Source organism: Procambarus clarkii, chromosome 91, assembly GCF_040958095.1.
Source record: "Procambarus clarkii isolate CNS0578487 chromosome 91, FALCON_Pclarkii_2.0, whole genome shotgun sequence".
Classification (NCBI taxonomy): domain Eukaryota; kingdom Metazoa; phylum Arthropoda; class Malacostraca; order Decapoda; family Cambaridae; genus Procambarus; species Procambarus clarkii.
Genome location: NC_091240.1, coordinates 679,835 through 703,026, shown reverse-complemented (window position 1 = coordinate 703,026; position 23,192 = coordinate 679,835). Strand labels below are relative to the sequence as shown.

Here is a 23,192-nt window from a genome sequence, read left to right as displayed (position 1 = left end):
GACCGTTCTCAAGTCGATTGTCTTGACAATCGAATTGACAAGTCTTAATTGTCTTGACAAGCCACAATCGACTTGAGAATGGTCCACGACGGACCGAAACGTCGTCGTCCCTTCACCTTCTAGTGTGTGGTCTGCTCAACTTACTTTAGCCACGTTATTGTGACTCATCGCCTAGCCTCGTCTATTCGATTTCTAATAAAAATCTAGCCAAGCCTAGTTTAGCCTAACCCAACATTGATGGAGTGGAGGACACCACTCAACTGGTGGGATTGAGTAGGGATGAATAACTGAACGTACGACCCTTCAGTGTATGATACATAAATGATGACCACAAGAGAGATTAATAGAAAGTAAATTTTCTAAATATGCTGATTTATTGGATTTGAGACACTTTTGAATGGGAAGGATGGATAGAAAAATTATGAACAATTAAATTTTGAGGGACACTAAAGTTTTTTCCCACCTACCAAAGTCGTGGTCAATCCTTTACAAGTGTTAATCAACACATACGTATTCTTCTATCCTCCGTGAACAAGATTAGAGATCGATACAATACGTTACAAATACAATAGATACTCAGTGGGCGAGGGACGAAGTGTGTATAGCAAAGACTAGTTGAGAGGAGTTTCTGTACTAGCAGAGACGAAATTAGTAATCTTGTAACATCATATAATGTAGTGGGTTACTGAGTACTTAGAAGGTGGCTAAATTGTTGTTACAATGGCAACCGGCCATACATTTTTATTGGTCGGGTGTTGTAAGGAATGAATTACATTTTTAAGTGTCAAAAGGCTGTATGTAGCCTTACATCTTACATGTTCGTCCCGAAATATGTTGAACTGAGCATAAAACTGGTAGGGGAGTGAGATAACCAAGTCGTAAGAATAACGTTAAAAAAAATGAGACGCAAGTGTCCTGAAATCGACCAACTGATTATTATGTACAAGTTTCAAAAGAGGGGAAAGTTATTTGTCTTGAAATATACCAATGTGAGGAATGAATCCGAGGCGGTTTGCCGAGTCATTCGTAAATTGTAATTTCGTGTTACATATATAAGAGTGGTTTCTGCTAAGTATTTTTGGTATTAGCTAGGCTTATACGTAGGCACACACGGAAGTCATGGGGAGAAAAGAGTTGAAATGAAGTAAACGAGTTTAACATATAGATAAAAGATGTAGTAGTGTGATACATGCAAGGTTGTGAGAGGAATGTGTGTGTGTAGAGTCAGATCTTATGCAGAGGTGTGCCAAGTGTTTGTAGCTACGTGGTGTTTTGACCAGAAGACTGTCTAGCAGCTGCCTAATTATAAGGTAGTTGGAGACGGTCCAGAATAGTCTGAAATGTCATGAAAGTTTTCATAAAATATTATATGATGAAAGGAGGGATCGGTAGGATTGACCGGTGGGTGGGGGAAAGTTGACTGATAGATGTGTTGGAAAGGTGAGTGACAGGTCTGGAAGAGTTACTTCAATGCAAACTAAATATGGAAATATTATATTAGCAAGACGATGTAACCGATGAATGTGTAGAAGGATGAATTGAACAAATTAGAAGTTAGGGAGAAAGTTGAATGTCAGTGTAATAGGAAATGGTGTTTGTTACAGATAGTTTAAATATAATCGTGATGGGATTAATGAGGAGTCAAATGGAATGAAGGATGAATTATTGATCTGCATGATGTGATCTGCTTGATGTTGCTAATTACTGGAGTGAATCTTTTAAAGAACGATATATACGGTGATTTATCTGCGATAAGAACACAAGAATTAAGGAAACTGCAGAAGGTCTATTGCCCCATACGAGGCAGCTCCTAATAATACCCATCCAAACTCGTTCATAATGTCTAACCTACGCTTGAAACAATCTATGGATCAAACATCTATTGCGCTACCCCGGGGACCAGAGACGATCAGTGGAATGTTATACATAGGTGAAAGAGAGGGAAGGCTCCTCGTATATGGAATGAATGCCGCTAATATATTGAGGGCATGAGGGAGTGCTGTGAGGTAATGCTGGGTATGTCAAGAGAAGCCTTAGGGGTGAAGTGCCTGTGAATTCAGCCCGTCCTCCTAAGGTTTCCCAATATTAAGAAAACGATCAATTTAAAGTGTCTGTTTGGTGTCTGAAGAGTTCTTCATAAGTAGGTTTGCCGTCTTCTTGTTAAGGCTAACAAGACGGCAGACCCACTTATGAAGAACTCTCCAGACAGCAAACAGAACGCCTTAAAAGAGACCAACGTCGTCCATGGCTTCACATGCCCACTTGGGGACAGTCAGTCCCAAAGATCTCAGTATATAGGCAAGACAACAACGTCTCTAGGCGATTAATAATGCATAAACAACAGGGCTCCATGAAGGAGCATGTAATCTCCTCACACAATCAGACCATCACCAGAGAAATCTTAACAAGCAACACTGAAATTATCGACAGGTACAACGATAACAGGAGACTCGACATCAGCGAGGCCCTACACATCAAAAAGTCAAAACCAACAATCAACAGCCAATTAACACATAATTACATTCTACCCACTTCAAGACCCCGAACCAACACAGAAGCAACAAGATAAAACACGCAATGGCCTTGTAATACCCACTGTGCCATTGATCCACTTGTCCATCTCAATCGTGCCCTATATCCCCTCACTAAAAGCAAATATAAGCATTGGCAGAGTATGGAAAATTTGTCTTTGAAAATGTAAGGAGTGCCTTACGAAACGATTCCCCTAGGCGTCAGACCATAAATATAATGTGAAAATGAACTCTGGAGAGTTACTTTTTTAACTTCCTTCGACAGTGAAGAAAAACATAAATAGTGAGAAGATTCGTGTTAGAATCATTAATCTTACTCTTTCGGTTATATTCATATTATGTTTACAAGGAAGACTGCTACCAATATATATATATATATATATATATATATATATATATATATATATATATATATATATATATATATATATATATATATATATATATATATATGTCGTACCTAGTAGCCAGAACGCACTACTCAGCCTACTATGCAAGGCCCAATTTGCCTAATAAGCCAAGTTTTCATGAATTATTTGTTTTTCGACTACCTAACCTACCTAACCTAACCTAACCTAGCTTTTTCGGCTACCTAACCTAACCTAACCTATAAAGATAGGTTAGGTTAGGTTAGGTAGGGTTGGTTAGGTTCAGTCATATATCTACGTTAATTTTAATTCCAATAAAAAAAATTGACCTCATACATAATGAAATGGGTAGCTTTATCATTTCATAAGAAAAAAATTAGAGAAAATATATTAATTCAGGAAAACTTGGCTTATTAGGCAAATCGTGACTTGCATTGTAGGCTGAGAAGTGCGTTCTGGCTACTAGGTACGACATATATATATATATATATATATATATATATATACACAGAAGTAAGGAATACCTATTTGAGAATATGTCCGTTGTAACGATTTAAGACTATATACTTTTTTCACAGATTAGGCATTTTTTTAATAGGATTTTTCTTGTCATAACTATTAACACATTCCCTAGGCCTATTTCGATGATAGTCATTAAACTTATCTAAGTTTGCTAGCACTAGGTATAATATATATTTTAATAGAGGGGGCACCGGGGGCGCCCAGGTGCCTTCTCTCTCTCCCTTCTTCTTCTCTCTTCTCTCTTTAATCCTTTCTGGCGCTAAAAATTAACTTTCGTTGAGTTTGTCAACATTTTTGAAGGCACAGTAAAAATGGGTACAATTTAATGTTGTTGTTTTTGATTCAGCTACTCGGAACATAAAGTTCCAAGTAACACGGGCTATGGTGAGCCCGTATGGGTACAATATAATTGGAGAAATCAAATATATATAGCGGAGAGTGAGGTGAAACAAGGTGTCGTACGGATCAATAGGATTTCTGCAGTTTCCGTCCTGCCTGTGTTTTGATGGTGGGTTGGCGGTAGGTTGGATGTTGTCTCTGTCTTGGAGAATGTAAAATGTAACTTGAGTGTTGGCTGGCTCTTGAGAGTTGGTCGAGTTTGATTAATATGTTGTGCTAATGTTACATCTTCCGTTGTCTGTAGATTATTTCAGTGTTTGTCAGGATATCTCTGTTGACCAGACCACACTAGAAGGTGAAGGGACGACGACGTCTCGGTCCGTCCTGGACTATTCTCAAGTCGATTGAGATATCTCGATTGAGGATATCTCTGGTTTGATTTGATTGAGGTAATATTTCTATAATGAACCCTAGCTGTTTGTGCACTGCCAGGTGCCATAAAACTCTTGTTGTTGTCTTTCCTATATACTGATATCATTGGGGCTGACAATTCCAAAGTGGAAGTATGAAGGCATTAGCGACATTCGTCTCTTTGAAGGCGTTTTGTTTGGTGTCGGGAGAGTTCTTCATGAGCAAATTGGTGATCTTGTTGCTCTCAAAGTGTATTGTTAACTCGATCTCCTGGTTGGTGTTTCGTGTTTGTATCACTGTCGTTCAGACTCGTTTTATGAGTCGTGGAAAAGAAGTTCATGTTTATGTTAATAGTAGGGACAGATACTGTGTTGCTAGTCGCTTCTTCTGAGGTAGCCTGGCGCATCATCTTCCTTTCAATGATCTCTTCAACATATGTGTTAAGAGTATCTACAAGCACCTGTCATATCCTACAGAGTTCCTCGTCAACCTGCTTCCATAGGGAGCTGTGTGTGCCACTACACCATTGCCAGTCCTTCAACGAGACCGTTACACCCTCGCCCCAGTCCTTCAACGAGACCGGTACACCCTCGCCCCAGTCCTTCAACGAGACCGGTACACCCTCGCCCCAGTCCTTCAACGAGACCGGTACACCCTCGCCCCAGTCCTTCAACGAGACCGTTACACCCTCGCCCCAGTCCTTCAACGAGACCGGTACACCCTCGCCCCAGTCCTTTAACTAGACCGGTACACCCTCGCCCCAGTCCTTCAACGAGACCGGTACACCCTCGCCCCAGTCCTTCAACGAGACCGGTACACCCTCGCCCCAGTCCTTCAACGAGACCACTACACTCTCGCCCGAGCCCACCTCGCCACGCACGCCTGGTGGGGGGGCATTACTCCGCTCCGGGAAACTAACCCGCCAGACAAATAAATTTAGAGTCCAGACACGTGAGATACGAGGCCGGGGGCGTCTCGACCAGTCTCTGCAAGTGCAATTCTCCAATAATTATCATGTTTAAGCTTCACCTGTCAACAACTATGTATTCTGAACGTGTCCATATGGGCACTTGATCACTTTGTGTACTTTGATCTCTTAACTTGTTGTTGATTTTCCTAAAAGTGGGCTTAGTTATGATTTATAAACTTGACCTCAATATACCGGACATCTACGGATCTTCTCACTCACCTGGCATTGATCTGACTCACCTGGCATTGATGTCACACCTGGCATTGATCTGACTCACCTGGCATTGATGTCACTCACCTGGCATTGATCTGACTCACCTGGCATTGATGTCACTCACCTGGCATTGATGTCACTCACCTGGCATTGATGTCACTCACCTGGCATTGATGTCACTCACCTGGCAAGGTCAGGCTGCCTCACCTGCCAGCCAGTTTTCCTTTATGTTCAGTCTTACTCAGCGTTCCTCGACCTTGACTTCTACACAAAGAACTTACCCTGATCTTAGCCTCTGCACCCTGAACTTTCCCTGACCTTGGCTTCTACACCCTGAACTTTCCCCTGACCTTGGCTTCTGCACCCTGAACTTCCCCTGATTGGCTTCTGCACCCTGAACTTCCCCTGACCTTGGCTTCTACACCCTGAACTTCCCCTGACCTTGGCTTCTGCACCCTGAACTTACCCTGACCTTGGCTTCTGCACCCTGAACTTCCCCTGACCTTGGCTTCTACACCCCTGAACTTTCCCTGACCTTGGTTTCTGCACCCTGAACTTTCCCCTGACCTTGGCTTCTACACCCTGAACGTTCCCCTGACCTTGGCTTCTGCACCCTGAACTTCCCCTGACCTTGGCTTCTGCACCCTGAACTTCCCCCGACCTTGGCTTCTACACCCTGAACTTCCCCTGACCTTGGCTTCTGCACCCTGAACTTACCCTGACCTTGGCTTCTGCACCCTGAACTTCCCCTGACCTTGGCTTCTACACCCCTGAACTTTCCCTGACCTTGACTTCTACACCCTGAACTTTCCCTGACCTTGGCTTCTACACCCTGAACTTTCCCTGACCTTGGCTTCTACACTCCCTGAACTTTCCATGACTTTGGCTTTTACACCCCTGAACTTTCCCTGACCTTGGCTTCTACACCCCTGAACTTTCCCTGACCTTGGCTTCTACACCCCTGAACTTTCCCTGACCTTGGCTTCTACACCCCTGAACTTTCCCTGACCTTGGCTTCTACACCCCTGAACTTTCCCTGACCTTGGCTTCTACACCCCTGAACTTTCCCTGACCTTGGCTTCTACACTCCTGAACTTTCCCTGACCTTGGCTTCTACACCCTGAACTTTCCCTGACCTTGGCTTCTACACCCTGAACTTTCCCTGACCTTGGCTTCTACACCCTGAACTTCACAAAAGCTTTACCTTACTATACCTAAACTTGTTCCTTTTTTTCTGATCAAGTGAGAGAATATATAATGTTGTCAAACTATCTTAGGAATTCTCTCTCTTGTAACGGCGGCCGTTAAATCTAATTCATAGTAATTCTCCCATTAGTTTCCCGCAGTTCCCTAGAGTATTTATCATGGTATTGTCATCGACTCAAGATAACCTCATCTCAAGATAACGACCCAATAATTTCGAACGTTCAGAATTGAACACTGGAACAGACAGCCGGCTTTGGTGGTGTTGGTTTGAACTATTTCCCGATCTCCATCACCGATTGAGAGGTCAAGAGGGGGGAAGGCATGACGGCTGAGCAGACTGCGCTCGGGGTTCGTAGTTCTAAGGGTTCGATCCCTGGTGTAGGAGGAATCAAATGGGCAGAGTTTCTTTCACCCTGATGCCTTGGAGTCACCTAGCAGTAAATAGGTGCCTGGGAGTTATCAGCTGCTACGGGCGGCTTGCTGGGAACGTGTGTGTAAAAATTAGGATTAAAGACTTGCCCGAAACGCTACGCGTGCTTTTGGCTGTACAAGAATGAATGAACTCTGTGTATATATATATATATATATATATATATATATATATATATATATATATATATATATATATATATATATATATATATATATATAAGCAAAATATAGTTTGATAAATTATAAATATAATACATTTATATATTTAAATATAATATATTTAAATAAAACAAATTTAATTTGATATTTATAAATATAAATAAACAATATATATAACTTTTGTATATATACAAAATAAATAAATATCCTCCTGCATAAACCGGGTTTATGTCCGTCCCTCTTCCCCCCCCCCCCCCCCCCCCGTCTGGTGTCGTCCCGTTTTCTGTGGGTTTCCTCTTGGTCCGCTTCAGGATCCTGTCTAGACGATTGGCCCATTACGTAACTCTTATGACGTGTGTCTTTAGGCAGAGGCAGGCAGGCAGGCAGGCAGGCAGGCAGGCAGGCAGGCAGACAGGCAGGCAGACAGGCAGACAGGCAGGGAGGCAGACAGGCAGGCAGGCAGACAGGCAGGCAGACAGGCAGGCAGGCAGGGAGGGAGGCAGACAGGCAGGCAGGGAGGGAGGCAGACAGGCAGGCAGACAGGCAGGCAGGCAGAGGCAGGCAGGCAGACAGGCAGGCAGGCAGATGCAGGCAGGCAGGGCAGACAGGCAGGCGGAACGAGTTTGTAGAGTGCAGACTATCCTTGATTTGCACTTGCCAGTGTCAAGCTTCAACTCCTAGTCCCGCCTTCCGAACATTTATGTGGATAAATTGTCAAGCACACTGTCGTGGAAATTAATATTTTATTCCCTTGGGCACTAGGAGACTGGAACTCTGGCCTCCGAGAGTGTGAGGCCGCTCTACCTCTGCACCACGCAGACGGCTCCAATAGAGAACATGTCAGAGGCAGCAAACCGCTACCCAACTAAAATTTTATACCTTATACTTTTCACGTCACTAAACTCATCTACTTAATTATCCAAACCTAACCTAACCGAGGTCCCGGAAATAGAAAACGGGATCTCACGTCAATTTGTGAGCCGCTATGATTTGTGTAGATACATTTTTGGCCTCAGGGGATTTTCACGTCAAGATGCGATGTACTATTGGAGAGGCCGGGTTGTTAAGCGTTTATTTTTAAAATGTTTCTCTCTCTCTACACATGGTTGAGAAGTAGTCAATATATACGCGAGAACTTGACCACAAACTGGTCGACCTTTACCAACAATAAACACGTCCCATAAAGAACCTGACTCTACCTGCGAGGACTGAATATTACACTCCAGGACTCTCTCTCTCTCTCTCTCTCTCTGGATTAACTGGACCTCTTTTATGGAGTTCGACGCGTTGATTGATGCATCGGTTTGATGGGGGAGCCGGCCGGCCGAGCGGGGGGAGACGGCCGGCCGAGCGGGGGAAGCCGGTCGGCCGAGTGGACAGCACGCGTGACTTGTGATCCTGTGGTCCTGGGTTCGATCCCAGGCGCCGGCGAGAAACTTTGGGCAGAGTTTCTTTCACCCTATGCCCCTGTTACCTAGCAGCAAAATAGGTACCTGGGACCAGATTCACGAAGCAGTTACGCAAGTACTTACGAACGTGTACATCTTTCCTCAATCTTTGACGGCTTTGGTTACATTTATTAAACAGTTTATAAGCATGAAAACTTCCCAGTCAAATGATATTATTGTTATAAACAGCCTCCTGGTGCTTCGGAGCTCATTAACTGTTTAACAATTGTAAACAAAGCCGTCAAAAATTGAGAAAAGATGTACAGGTTCGTAAGTGCTTGGGCAACTGCTTCGTGAATCTGGCTGCTGGGTGTTAGTCAGCTGTCACGGGCTGCTTCCTGGGGGTGGATGCCTGGTCGAGGACCGGGCCGCGAGGACACTAAAAGCCCCGAAATCATCTCAAGATAACCTCGGTTGTAACTACAGGGCACACATTTCTGTGTTATCTGGTTGATGGGGTTCTGGGAGTTCTTCTACTCCATAAGCCCGGCCCGAGGCCAGGCTTGACTTGTGAGAGTTTGGTCCACCAGGCTGTTGCTTGGAGCGGCCCGCAGGCCCACATACCCACCACAGCCACCACAGCCCGATTGGTCCGGCACTCCTTGGAGGAAACAATCTAGTTTCCTCTTAAAGATGTCCACGGTTGTTCCGGAAATATTTCTTATGCTCGCTGGGAGGATGTTGAACAACCTCTGTGTGTCCTCTCCTGTAGCAGCATCAGTTTCGATAGATTCTCTGGATTGCCACAGATTGGTAGATTTACCAGCGATAAAGACCCAAAGATTAAGCCACCCAAAAGGTAGCACGGGCAGGAATAGCCCATAAAATTCGACGCATGTGTAAGGAATGCCATTCTACAACACTAGCCACTTATGATTGTAGAAAACTTCACATTGCTATTTGCTAACATTATCCTTGCAAACATTGCTGACGTCTCATATAGTTGGCATCTATCAGCCTCAGGAGGCTATGGAGTTGCGCTCTGGTTGTCAGTCTGGAGTGGCCTCTCCAGGGCACAAAGTCTGGGTAGGTTGCTATGGAGGAGAAGCTGTCATCCAAGCAGCTTGGGTGACAGCTGCTTGAGTGACAATCAATGTCAACGATAAAAAAAATGTCAATTATCAGAAGTGTATATCTCATATAGACTTCTGATAATTTACATTTTTCTTTTCTATTCTGTGTTATAGAAAACGAGTTAATCTGTATCTTGTCACGGGTTCCACATTTCCAGCGGGTCTTGGTGCCTTGTTGTGGCTTCTGTGTTATTATTCAGTCAATTAAATCATTTGGAATTTGTAGTGAATTTGTATTTTTGAGGAACTTTTCTAATCTCATGACGGTAGAGTTAAAGATTAAAATAATTTTGCATATAGTGTTTTAATTCATGAATAAACAAAAAATTTCATATTTATATAAACTTATGAAAAAGGTTTTATATCAAGATAAACAATTAACATGCAAGAACTCCAAACATCTTAAAAAATACAATATTCGGTATATAAACATTTTCAACATTCTCTACGTCTATTTACAGAACTCGTGCAAAATGGCTATGGCTCCCAAGAAGAAATTCGACTTCTTCAACGGCGGTAGAGGTATTGTCCTCTCTGAGAGCTTCAACACAGAGGCGCCTGAAGTACGGATACCAGCGCCCGAAGTTGTCCAGCAGTCTTATGATTACGGACCAGACTGTGGCCAGTATCCCAGCTCTCCCGTTGGGTATATGCCCCCAAGCAGCCCCGGTCTCCAGCAGTACCCTACCGACTACCCCCATCCCAACAGCACTCATAGCCCACCGGGCTACGTCGGACAGGAGGGATACCCAAACGGCTACAATCCACACAGTCCGACAGACTTGGGGACTACCGGTAGCGGTGATGGAGCTGCCTTGTCCCCCTTCCCTGTCGACGACGACGAAGCCAAGAAGAAAGGCAAGCGAAAACAACGGTAATAATGCAAATCTTCCTCGTGGAAGTACGGTGTTCCGTTAATATTTGATATATCTATATCTATATTGTCTCAGTCCACTATATTAACATTTTGTAGCATGCTAGTACAAAACCCAATCGCAGACCTTGTTCCTAACTGTCTGGTATCCGCCTCAGGTGTCGCATGTGTGCCAACCACGGTATCTACGTGGAGGTCAAGGGCCACAAGTGGTTCTGCCCATACCGGGAGAACCATAACTGCGAGAAGTGCGAAATCACGCGGAAACGGCAGTATTATATGGCGGAGCAACAGAAACTGACGCGGGAGCAGCAACAGGTGTACCAGCGAGGCGGGGGAGCGGACCTGGGCGTCGGGGAGGGAGGCGGGGAACCCATGGAGACGACGCAGTATACCAGACCGCCCAGAACACCCAAAGAGTTCCCACGCCTGGATGAACTGGTGCGGGAGACGTCCAACATCATCAACGAGGACTTGTTTGAGATGATCAACCAGGTGGTGAGGCCCAAGACCCACCACTGACGCCCTCCTGAACTAGTGGACAATCGTGTCGCCTAAGGTGCAGTGCCAACCATGCAAAACAATCGCGGTTTTTTTAAACAAAGACGAAATGTCAAGTTATTTTTTATGCATAGCAGTACGCACGGTATTTATTCTGAGATACAGGTGAACTTAATTAAATATAAGTGTATAAATATGTGAACAGAACTAACCACAAGTGAATAATGGAAAAATGTGTTAAATTTATAACTCCTCATTTCAAAGTTGCCACAGACAAGCCATTTGTGTTATCCAATTGAGACATAATACAACAATTCCAAATGGGTAACATGCCCTGTGTGTGTGTGTGTGTGTGTGTGTGTGTGTGTGTGTGTGTGTGTGTGTGTGTAACCATGATGTTGAGTGATGAAATTCTGATCTTGCTGAAGACTGGGGAAGGTCAGTGACACGCTACCATGAAGCCTCGTGACACGCTTTTTCAGGCCTGAAGATTTCGATGCCCCAAAATTATTGTTTTTTAGCATAAATTGTTACTCTACATATTTTTTCATTTTAATGGGCTCTTTATTAAAAAAAAAACATTATTAATATTGACCAGAATTTTATTTTTTACAAATAATTCGATTCCTGCATTTATTTCTTATTAAGAAGCTCTGCTCACAAATTGTCAAATTATGTATTCTAGTTTAAATAACTTTATAGGCAAGTTAGTGATGGCGTTCTGGCAACGAGCCTCGCGTCCTGGCAACGCTCTCCATGTCCTGTATATGTAATATCTTCGTCTCTAGCTGCAGAGAAGTGATGCCTCTCTTAAATGACGAAATTTTGCATCATGAAATTGTATGCAATTAGAACTAACCCTCGCGGATATTTCCTTTACCTGTTGTGCGGACAGTGAACGAGTACAGTGAACTAATGTCAGAGAACGTGAACATGATGACGAGTCTCAGTGAGCATCTGTTATTCGTACAGTGGACTCTCAAGAACGTATTACATCAGAGAAGATAATGTAGCAGTACAACGGGTTCGGACCTGCTCCATCCCTGGACTCGTCAGGCAGAGTGCGTGTGTCCACCACCCACAACGTAGTCTCCATCTTGTTCTATAACGACTATCACATAGAAATATAACTGTGTGTGTGTTGCGCTACACAATCGCCTTGCTGGGCTTGAACCACACCCTCGCACGCTGGCGGAATCACTCGCAAAAAAAAAACACATGCACGAAAAAATTGCACAGACTTCAGTAAGAACTGAATAAGGTCTTCGATAATAACATCACAACTCTCATGGTTTTGCAGATGTTGGAAGCTCTTAAAATTGGTGAGAGATGTCGCGTCTTCCCGACAAGGAATTATTATATTAAATGCCAAGGTTGGTAATGCTTTGCCAGCTGGGAAAATTACAGGATGGAGGTAATGTTTATCCGCGTCGAGCCTGGTGGCTGGGAACATTATATAGATTGTGATACAGCAAACCTGCGGTGAGCGGGGGTGGTGGGGGGGGGGGGGAATACTGAGAGCGGGGAGGGGGGTTGGACAAGGGAGAGGGTATAAGACTGTGGGTGGGGGTCTGAGGGTGGTGTTTAGTGCATAATGGATGACTGGGGGAAGGGATGTGGATTGGCAGGGCTTACACCACCGCTCACAAGTGTCGCTACGCAGCCACACTGACTTAGTTCTTTTTATCTTGCTGACAGTATGCTCTCATCGAGGGAGAATGTTTACATGCGGTACGATAAGTATTTAAGTGGCTTCCAATAACCGTTTTATTTACAAAAAAACTAAATTACAAATAATTTTGGTCAGCAAATAAACCAGTTGGTTTTTATTTTGAACGTTCTAATCACAATACAATGGGCTAGATCTTAAGAGTTCACAAATCTTATTCCGAGAATGAGGAGTTCGAGTTTGCTAATTGCTTCAGTTTTAGGAAGATTAATATTTTGTCGTCAGATCTTTGATGAAAAGGTTGTTTGATGTACTACTAATTTTAGATGATATATACTTATTTCTAATAGATTTAAAGACTCTGTTCAAATATAAAAACATACAGATATGGGGTTAACTCTGAAGGCAAGCATATAGGTACCAACTTTTGAATCTCTCATATTAAATAAAGAGTGAGAGTTTACGGTACAAGGATAAATGCTTACCCAGTTGACTTGTTTCCAAAGCTGTTGTGTGTGTTGCAGCGGATTTATCTCGCTAGTGTATTTTGACATATACACCTAGATAAGGTATCCTACGATTCGGTGTATATATATCCTGAGAATATACTTTAGTCCTGGACAGTGTTCAGGACTAAAGTATACTGGCTGGTTGGTGGGTAAGCTATTGTGGTGGCCTTAACCTTTAAACAGCGCAGCTGAATAAAAGCCGTAAATCGCGGGTGTATGGTTAACAATGCTTCACGAATCAAATGGAAAAACAAAATAGCAAATGGTGAATGGACCCGAGTGAGGTGTTACGTCCTGTCCTCCTAAAATGATAGTACTTGTAACAACTATTTGGTCAAATTTACCAATATGCACTGTAGGCCCAAAAGCTCACATTTTGTCTTATTAAATAAACCCAAATGTAATTTTAGATAACCTGAAATGTAAATTAAGAACCTAGCCTAACCTCTACAAACAGTCCTGGGCCTAATACACTTACTTAATTTAGTATACATATGTACTATACTAGGAATGTTTAAGTTTGGTTTTAGCTTTTTCTCAAGTTCTAAAATGAATAGTACAGAACGTTTAACTTTGTTTAGGTTCAACAATATTTTTAAGTTCAACCAAATAGTTGCTACATGTACTATCATTTTAGGAGGATGGGTTGAAGGATTATGAACCCCCTCTGGAGGAGTGATTGTGCTCAACATCATCAACAGGGGGCGCTTCTTGGCCTGTCTTTGAGCCGATTATAACCTCTCAACTGTGTAGGATGAGCGAGGTTCAAGAGCATGACTGGGCAGGACCATTCAATAAATATTAAAAGCATTAGGACTGGCGGTATAGCCACATTAATTAAATATAGAATTTAAATTTACAAATGTTCGTAAATACTGAAGAAATCTTCTTGCGAAGGTTTATACAATCTTGTTATGTGATTATCTAATACTTGTCAAGCTTTTCTTCAGTATTAGGTTCAGGCAAATAGTTTATAAGTGCTTCAAAAATTTTGAAAATATAACATAAGATTGCTACATTGACAGTAAAGGCACCGTAATAGGATGCTACACACACACACACACACATGTTCGTGCCCTGTGGTATGAGCCACGTGAGAGGTATGAGTTACGAGGAAAGGCTGCGGGAGCTAAACCTCACGTCCCTGGAAGACAGAAGAGTAAGGGGAGACATGATCACCACCTACAAAATTCTCAGAGGAATTGACAGGGGTGGACAAAGACAATGCAGTCTATTTAACATGGGTGGAACACGAACAAGGGGGACACAGGTGGAAACCGAGTACCCAAATGGGCCACAGACATATTACAAAGGGTTTTATTAAACTAAATATAATTCCGAATGAAATAGAATAATGTGGGGAGGGGGGAATACCTTGATGGAGAACCATTCTAAAGCGGAGCCCAATGTGGCCGGAATATCCGTCATACATACCGTTAACCAAGTATTACCTCAATAGACGCCTGATCGGTTTATTGTTTCAAGTTTAGGTTAGACATATATACTAATACGTTTGGGTGGATATAATTAGGAATCATCTCTTATCAGCCTTCTGCTGTTTTCTGAATTTTAATATTCTTGTGTTATCTCACTGCCGCACAAAACTACGAAATTGACAAATACAAATCTATTGGTAACACATTTAAAATATAAAAGAATAAAGTGGTAATTGTCAAGTATAACGAAAACAAGCATCAACATTTACACAAAAAAGAAAAAATGTTGTAATAAAAATCTCCATCCAGAAATAAAACGGATGAAACGAAGTTATTCAATCCATTTAACTAATTTTATGTAAATTTTAGAAGAAACTCATTTGGATGGGACGGGGGTTCGAACCAGGTACCTGATTAATCCCAGACGCGCCTTGTGTATGTACGTTTTAAATTAAATTAACATAATTAAAAAATTATGTCTGCATGCTGAAACTATGTAATTTAAGATTACTTAATTTTATATACAAACCTAATATATTCTACGCAGCTCTATTAGTACATTTTGCTAAAATTTTTGACATCAGAATGGAGGTTATGATGCAAATATTACAATTCATTATTATTAATATATATATAGGTTTGAGTTTTTGTTAACTAGGTTTCTGGTTAAAATGGTTATTCTCTTTCAATTTTCACAGGATTCACATATTATATCCTGAACATTATCCAGAACTAAAGTAAATTAAAGTGCATATGCAACGATAAATGGGTTACACCGCTTGGTGAAGAATTAGATCGCCTTAATTACCTGGAATCGCTCTGATCCCAGTAGTATTTTTTCAAGACAACGACGGAAGGAAGGGACGCAGGGACGTCGTGTGTATGGGTTTCCTTACAGATAGTGTGATATTAGTGTAGAGTCCCTAGATGGTATGAAGGGGATTTTTTTCTTAGGCCCTGTGAGACCCTAATGTGTTGGAGTACCCGTACCAGGTGGTGGTGAAGTGCTTGTGTATATGCGGGGTCTCATTCCCAGATGTTATTGCGTTCTTGCCAAGGATATTCCATTGAAAGTAGTGTGAGGGTCTTGGGAAGGTTTCTCACCTGGCAGGTGACCTAATGAGACTGTGTGAGGTGTGTGGTTTTGGGTTGAGGTTATGGGGTAAGGAAGAGTTGCACTCCACAACCTGTATTATCCTCTAGTAGCTACATCAGGAAAGCTGTAAACCTGTATCGCTGAGGTAGGAAGTGCCTTTCCATGAGAAACTTTGCTGGCTTGGAACTTATGGGTTTAATGCCGTCGACTTTAGGAAGAAATTGTTTTTTTCAAAGAACACCTTAATAATTATTGCATATAGTCACAAACAAAAACAATATACGTAAAAGCTCTAACATCCAAAGATGTCCTAATGCATATTATTATTATAAAAAAATGTTCTTTGAAACATTTTGATTGATATTTTAACTTTTTGTCTTAAATGTCAATTTATGAATTCATGCAATGATGCAAGTAGTCTTTGTAATGATTGTTGGTGTCATGTGACGTATTCAAAATTGAAAGACAGCTCGAGTGTGTATGACGGGAGCTTTAGCATTCAAGTTATTTATGAACTAAACTCCAGAAATTAATATGAATTCGGTATTGAAATACCTGCAGATAACATTAATGACTCCGTTCTGATCATTCTTACGAGTCTCAAGGAAGATCCACAGCCTCATCCCTGGACGCGCTGCGACAACACCAACCTCACTAGAATATTGTGATCCGATTCACGCTCTCAAACAAGTAACTCGGATGTCAGCGTATCACTGAATAGTTAATATTTATTGTATATATAATTCATTATATCTGGGGACAGGCAGCGAGAGTGTGTTTATAGGCGTTAGGCTTATATTGAGGCTCCTCCCATCCCTTCTCCCTTGGATGCAACCCCACATCAGCTGACTAACTCCTGGTTTACCTACTTGCTGCTAGGGTGAACAGATGCATTTGGTGATAGGAAATGCGCCCAACCACTTCTGTCTTGCCCGGGATTCGATCCCAGAGTTCTCGATTGTGATGAGTCGAGAACGAACCAGATTGTACCACCCTGACACTTGTAATTCATCTGAAGCACAACAGTTTCACAGAACAAAAATCTTATCTCATTGCTGCCGTTTTCTGGATAATACTCGACCCTGAGCTACTAATGCTGACTTAATTCTGTATCAGTTTTGTTAGCATTATCGTGTTGCCTCTCAGCCTAGTATGGGTGCTTCAGTAGATGCCAGTGCAACTTCTTATATAGTGATATTTAATTATTTCAGTGTTTCCAGCGGTAAACGAACTTTCTATATGCATCAGTGTAAATCAAGAGTAGCATTATTTGTTTCTATAATCCTCCTGAGGGATTTTCTTGTCCTAGTCATGTTGCCTTAAAGCGATGGCTGTTAAAGACGTGTGAGAGAGGCGAGCTCTGTGATACCTTGGTACAGCTCTGTGATACCTTGGTGCAGCTCTGTGATACCTTGGTGCAGCTCTGTGATACCTTGGTGCAGCTCTGTGATACCTTGGTGCAGCTCTGTGATACCTTGGTGCAGCTCTGTCATACCTTGGTGCAGCTCTGTCATACCTTGGTGCAGCTCTGTCATACCTTGGTGCAGCTCTGTCATACCTTGGTGCAGCTCTGTCATACCTTGGTGCAGCTCTGTCATACCTTGGTGCAGCTGTCATACCTTGGTGCAGCTCTGTCATACCTTGGTGCAGCTCTGTGATACCTCGGTGCAGCTCTGTGATACCTTGGTGCAGCTCTGTGATAGCTTGGTGCAGCTCTGTGATAGCTTGGTGCAACCAACATAGGAACTAATCTTTATGTATGTCAAAAAATATAATCAGAATTTACTTAAAATTTAATACATGCAATGGTGTGGCTAGACGGCTTATGAGTTATGGAATTAAATTATTCCAAAGTGGTTCACTAGGCTGCGTGTTAATTAGGCTGTGCTCTCTCTTCTGAAGGAGATCTAGGCTCTCTGGCAACTTTTGTGTGTGTGCGCATGACTGAGGGTTCGAATGTTTGGCTTGTGTGTGTATATTTGTGTTATAAATGGAGACTTAACATTTACGTGCTATACCATGCATAGGATTATCCAATTCAATGTAGAGTATTTATCACTTTTTGCAGCAAAAGAATTGTAGCCAAATTTTGTCAGATACTAAGAGATAAATTAACACTGGTATCTCAAATGTAATACGATCCCAATATATGAACCATTTGTCCATGTGTCTAAAATCAGATGAGTGTTTGTTAAGCAATGTTTCTCAGCAAGATATCAAGTGTCCTAAAATGAGAAACAAGTCCACTTTCTGTGTCCAAAGGATATTTTTATGCTCCCTTTCAACAACCTCCTTTCAGAGTTTGAATTCTTCCGTACGCACTCAGCGATGCTTAGACTCTGCCCGAGACGCTGTGCGTATTAGTGGCTATACAAGAATGTCAGAACATCAGTGTTACGTACTCTCTCAACTCAATGTATCCTCTTGTTTATAAATAAATAATCAATAGGTTTGTCCACATTTTAATCACTCGACATGCATTCTTATTTAAGTGCTCTGCCAAAAGTAGAAATAAGCTGTCCATACAGAGTGACAACAGATGTTAAACGGAAACTACGACTACAAAGACTTTTTTCAGACTTGAACTGTTTGTTATGACACTACAAAACAGTAAATGTAAATTATGAGAGATGCTGCTACGCCCCGATCAATGATCTTGGAGGATGGCCACTTCCAAAGCACAGTGTGCTAGCTGCAACTGCTGAAACTCCAATATTCTTTCATTGTTAACAAGAAATTGACCTCCAAAAACTACAACATCGTTTTCGTAGTCACCGAAGAGAAAACTCAGTTCCCCATTTATATTATTCCTTTGGTGATTACCACGTGATATGCTTTCAAGTTGATTGTAAACCCAAGTCATTTATTGCGCTTGTATTCAAACATATTTTTCAAGTGTTCAGAAGGAGATCCTTCAGGTATCCAGCAGGAGATCTTCACGTATCCAACACGAGATCCTACACGTATCCAACAGGAAATCCTTCACGGTATCCAACAGGAGATCCTTCACGTATCCAACAGGAGATCCTTCACGTATTAAGCAGGAGACCCTTCAGGTATCCAACAGGAAATCCTTCACGTATCCAGAAACAGCTCTTTTACGTCCGCAGCAGGATATTTCTTTACGTCCGCAGTAGAAGATGGCTTTACGTCCACAGCAAGAAGATATATCCTCGCTCGCAGCAGATCCTAGCTGACTAGTGCAGCAAGCAGCTTCTCTTAAACACTCTGTTATAAGTCGATTGTCGCCGACACAGGTGCCGAGTTCCTGAACAGGTGAACCTAAATTCTATGCATGAACATTGCGTTTCAGTTACCGCAGCGGACTTACGTGTGATATATGCCAGCTTTGACGAAAATATAATGTCCCATTTTAGGAGTTGTTTAGTATTCATTAGCAGTTAATTTATGCTGTCTGAGAATGACAGGTCGTGGGAGCTCAATAAAGTTATATAAATCTTATGTCCAATAAAGCTAAATGTTCTGTAAAGGTCACTTTACTTTATTCCCCCACACCAGCGCCTCAGTGACATGATTCTCATGCCATCGGCTACCAAGACCATGGCATGAGAATCCATGGTCTTGGTAGCCATGGTCATGAATCCATGGTCATATATATATATATATATATATATATATATATATATATATATATATATATATATATATATATATATATATATATATATTATACCACGGAAAGTATACCCCGGTACTCTGTGTATATAGTTTAATCCTGCACTACGTTCAGGACTAAAGTATACTTGCTGGTCCGTCAGAAATCAACTCTGGTGGTCTTAGTAACTCCCGAGGCTGCTAGGCCTAACACCAACCCAAAAGACTGAAATCATGATTACTCTAAATTAATTACTCTGCAGCTGAATAATTCTCTTCTTGTTCTCATACTACTGCTAATTTTCCCACGATTCCTGGCAACCCTCCCCCCCCCTCCACGCTGATGTCTATTTTGAGGTCATAGCTCAAGAATAGACCATGAGCCATAAATTGTTTGATCCTTATCAAGACAATTATTTGTAATATAACTCTGGGAAAGAACGCTCACACGTGGAAAATAGTACTTCAAAGATTCCATTTGTTACACTATTACAGTGTATCAAAGATTCCATTTGTTACACTATTACAGTGTATCCCACTCTGAAACATATAGTGGTAATACTAATTATATACCACTTACAATACCACCTGTTTTATTATACACAGACAGGAACAGACAACTAATGACTCCTGTTTAATGGGAAGAACGAAACACTGTTGCAACCAGTTACTATTATTTTCATCAATACCTTTATTTTACTGGTAAGCTTTTAAAGTTTTCATTATAGGTGTGCGTCTATGGAGTCATATTAAGACACGGACTCTCATGGTAAAAGTATCAGCACAGAGATTAATTATAATAGACCACACCCCTAAACAATTAAAAACATCAACATGCAAATATTAATAAAAATATGTGTTCATCTGCTAATAATATTGCAAAGGAAAATATAGCACACGAAAATTTACTGAGATTATAATTCATTACTTCATAATCAATGTTACAGAAAACACTTCAAGTATATTTGAAAATTCATCAGCACAAGACATTATGGAGAAAAAATTTGAAAGGTAATTGAAATAATAATTGTTGATAAACAACAATAAATGTATCAGAAAATGCAAGAATGTACTAATATTTAAATAAACGGATGCTCAAAGTTTGAAGGCCTTAAATTGTTAAGATCAAGGTCAGCTTTAACTAAAAAAAAACTTACTACAACACCAAACTCGGTTGTTTGTTGTTGTTTTAGATTCAGCTACTTGGAACAAAATGTTCCAAGTAGCACGGGCTATGGTGAGCCCGTAGTGGACTTATCAAACCCGGATATAAGCAACAATTAACCTTTGGGTGCTGCATACATCATTTGACATATAGGGTGGTTCATCCGAGATTAACGCACCTTACATCAATTGAAAGGTTTCACAACAGAAATTGTTGAAAATTGGAGTCTTAGTAAATCTCTATAGCTATCAAGATTTAACATTTCCAGCTATATATACCTAATTATAAAGAAAAACGTTATTTTTGATTAAACCAAATAATTTTTGCGAAGCATGTGGTATAATCACGCCCAAATTTTGTTGAAAAAAATGCCGATTCATATGTAAATTAGTAGTTTCTTATAATCAAATGACTATGAATAAGTCAATTATATATGTTATATTAAACAAAATGTAATGATATTTTAATACACAACATCTTGACAATATACAGATGAAGAGTCACAATAACGTAGCTGAAAACTGTTGACCAAACCACACACTAGAAATTGAAGAGACGACGACGTTTCGGTCCGTCCTGGACCTTTATCAAGTCGATTGACAATCAACACTCAATCAATTTACGTTATTACACACTGTCACGTGACAGCTAACAATTAAAGATAATCCATTAACAATCAATTACGTTATATCTGTCACTCGGACAGTTAACAATCAATGATTTACGTTAATTACACTGTCACACAGAGTCACCAAAGAAAATTAACACTTCAATAATTACAACAACTAACCACACTAATTACTGCTTATCACTCAGACGAAACAATAACAAGATGTCACTTATACAAGACAACACACAACAATAATAACACAATGGTGATAATGATAATATATATCATTACACTACTTACGTGTCAATAAGACCCGTAGTAATCAATCTCTCTCAATACTTCCGGTAAACAGATTGTAACACCCTATCTCAAATGTGTTATATAATAATACTGTTCACACACACACTACATGTCGTCGGTCACTCACTATAGTAACTCGACACTGATAAGGTTAGAGCTGTCACTCTCTGACAGTTTATCACTTTCACAACCTCATTTGATTTCAAGACAGACAAAGCTCTTTGCGAGACTATGCTCTGATGATACCGAGATTGGGGTGATTTACTGATCATCAACATTAATATGTGCACAATTTAAATAAACCCGGGATTAGTATTCACATTAAATTCACATCTTTTACGCCCATTTAATACTGACATTGATGACGATCCCGGTGGCAGAAGACTGTAGATTTAAGCGAGGGAGCCTAGCACCAGCTACCCTGCTGAGTAAACCCACCACCACCTCCTCCACCAGACCACTACCTCACCTAAAATGCACTGCCTTCGCCTCCTCTATGCTCTTGATCCTCCCCCTGACCCTGACGGAATAGGACAGAAAATCTACATGATCACCCAGACTCCTTACGCCTCCATCACCCCCCATTGACAAAGGAATAAAGCTCTTTCTACCCTCTGAATCTGACCTCTATGCTTGCCTCACCCCCCAAAGCCCGAACAGGACTACAGACATTAGGACTCACCCCTGCACTGACACTGGAACAGAAACATAATTGCACTGCTGTTGCCTTCAACGTAGACACCACCCTCCTCTCCACGATTACAACTTTAGACAAACAACGTACTGCTGACATCGGAAAAGCCAACAACATCATCATAGAAGATCTCTTCCACCCACCAAACACAAAGATCCTCAGAATCCGATGCTCCTCCCCCACTGAAGCTGAATCCCTCCTCACACATGGCTTTAAAGCAGACCACATTTCCATCCCACATTATAACCTCAAGATGAGCACATACCAATCCATTACACACAATGCTTCAAGTGCTATGGATTCAACCATACCACCAGGCAATGCAAGGAAAAGGAACAAGCCTGCTCCTTATGCGCCAACAAAGGACATTTCTGGAAAGACTGCACAGAAGGTTCACGATGCTGTATAAACTGTGGTGAAAGCCATCCTGCCACCCACCACAATTGCAAAATCAGGGTGCAACTCATCAAGGCAATGAAGAATAAGACCCCAGACACACTACCCCAATATCAGGCCCAGACAGCACGCCAGCTCTATCCCCAAAACCTCACTAACCAGCTTCACCGCCCCAACACACTTCCCCAAAATGCTCAAACAATACCCATCAACCCTCAAGGTAGAGGTGCCCTGCTCCCCACCCCCCCCAGGTTTCCCACCTCTCCAAACCCACACCACCAGCGGACACCATCTCGCACACCACCATACTCAGGCCCCCCCTCCCCCCCCCTCACCCACCAACAGACGACACCCCGAGAATAGTGGCAGCTATCATAATAGCACAGATATCAGCACAAGGAGACACGAGGAAGGCAATTTCCAACATCCAACAAATCCTACTAGCAAACAACCTCCCTCACATAGCCATCCCTCCCAGCATGGCGTCACAACCAGTACAACCCCTAACACCTCCCCCCATCACCCCACAAGCACTTACACCACCACCACCACCACCACCCCTTATTACTCCCCAGACACCAAACCCAGTATCACCCCCACCTTCTATCACACTCCAGGCAACAAACCCAGTACAACCCCCACCCCTCATCACCTC

General features: G+C 41.8%; 2 protein-coding genes across 3 annotated transcripts in view; one reads left to right on the top strand and one right to left on the bottom strand.

Moving 5' to 3' along the window:
- The window catches only part of LOC123773880 (doublesex- and mab-3-related transcription factor 2), a 67,563-nt gene extending 55,922 nt beyond the window's left edge, over nt 1-11,641 (top strand). For both annotated transcript variants that reach the window (XM_069318602.1, XM_069318601.1), the window contains exons 2-3: nt 10,134-10,546; nt 10,705-11,641. In XM_069318602.1, coding sequence (XP_069174703.1) covers nt 10,146-10,546; nt 10,705-11,068 — 765 coding nt within the window. In that variant the 5' untranslated portion in view covers nt 10,134-10,145 and the 3' untranslated portion in view covers nt 11,069-11,641. The remainder of the gene's footprint in view (nt 1-10,133; nt 10,547-10,704) is intronic.
- The window catches only part of LOC123773881 (uncharacterized), a 288,461-nt gene that overhangs the window by 239,578 nt on the left and 25,691 nt on the right, over nt 1-23,192 (bottom strand). The gene's annotated exons all lie outside the window — the stretch shown is intronic.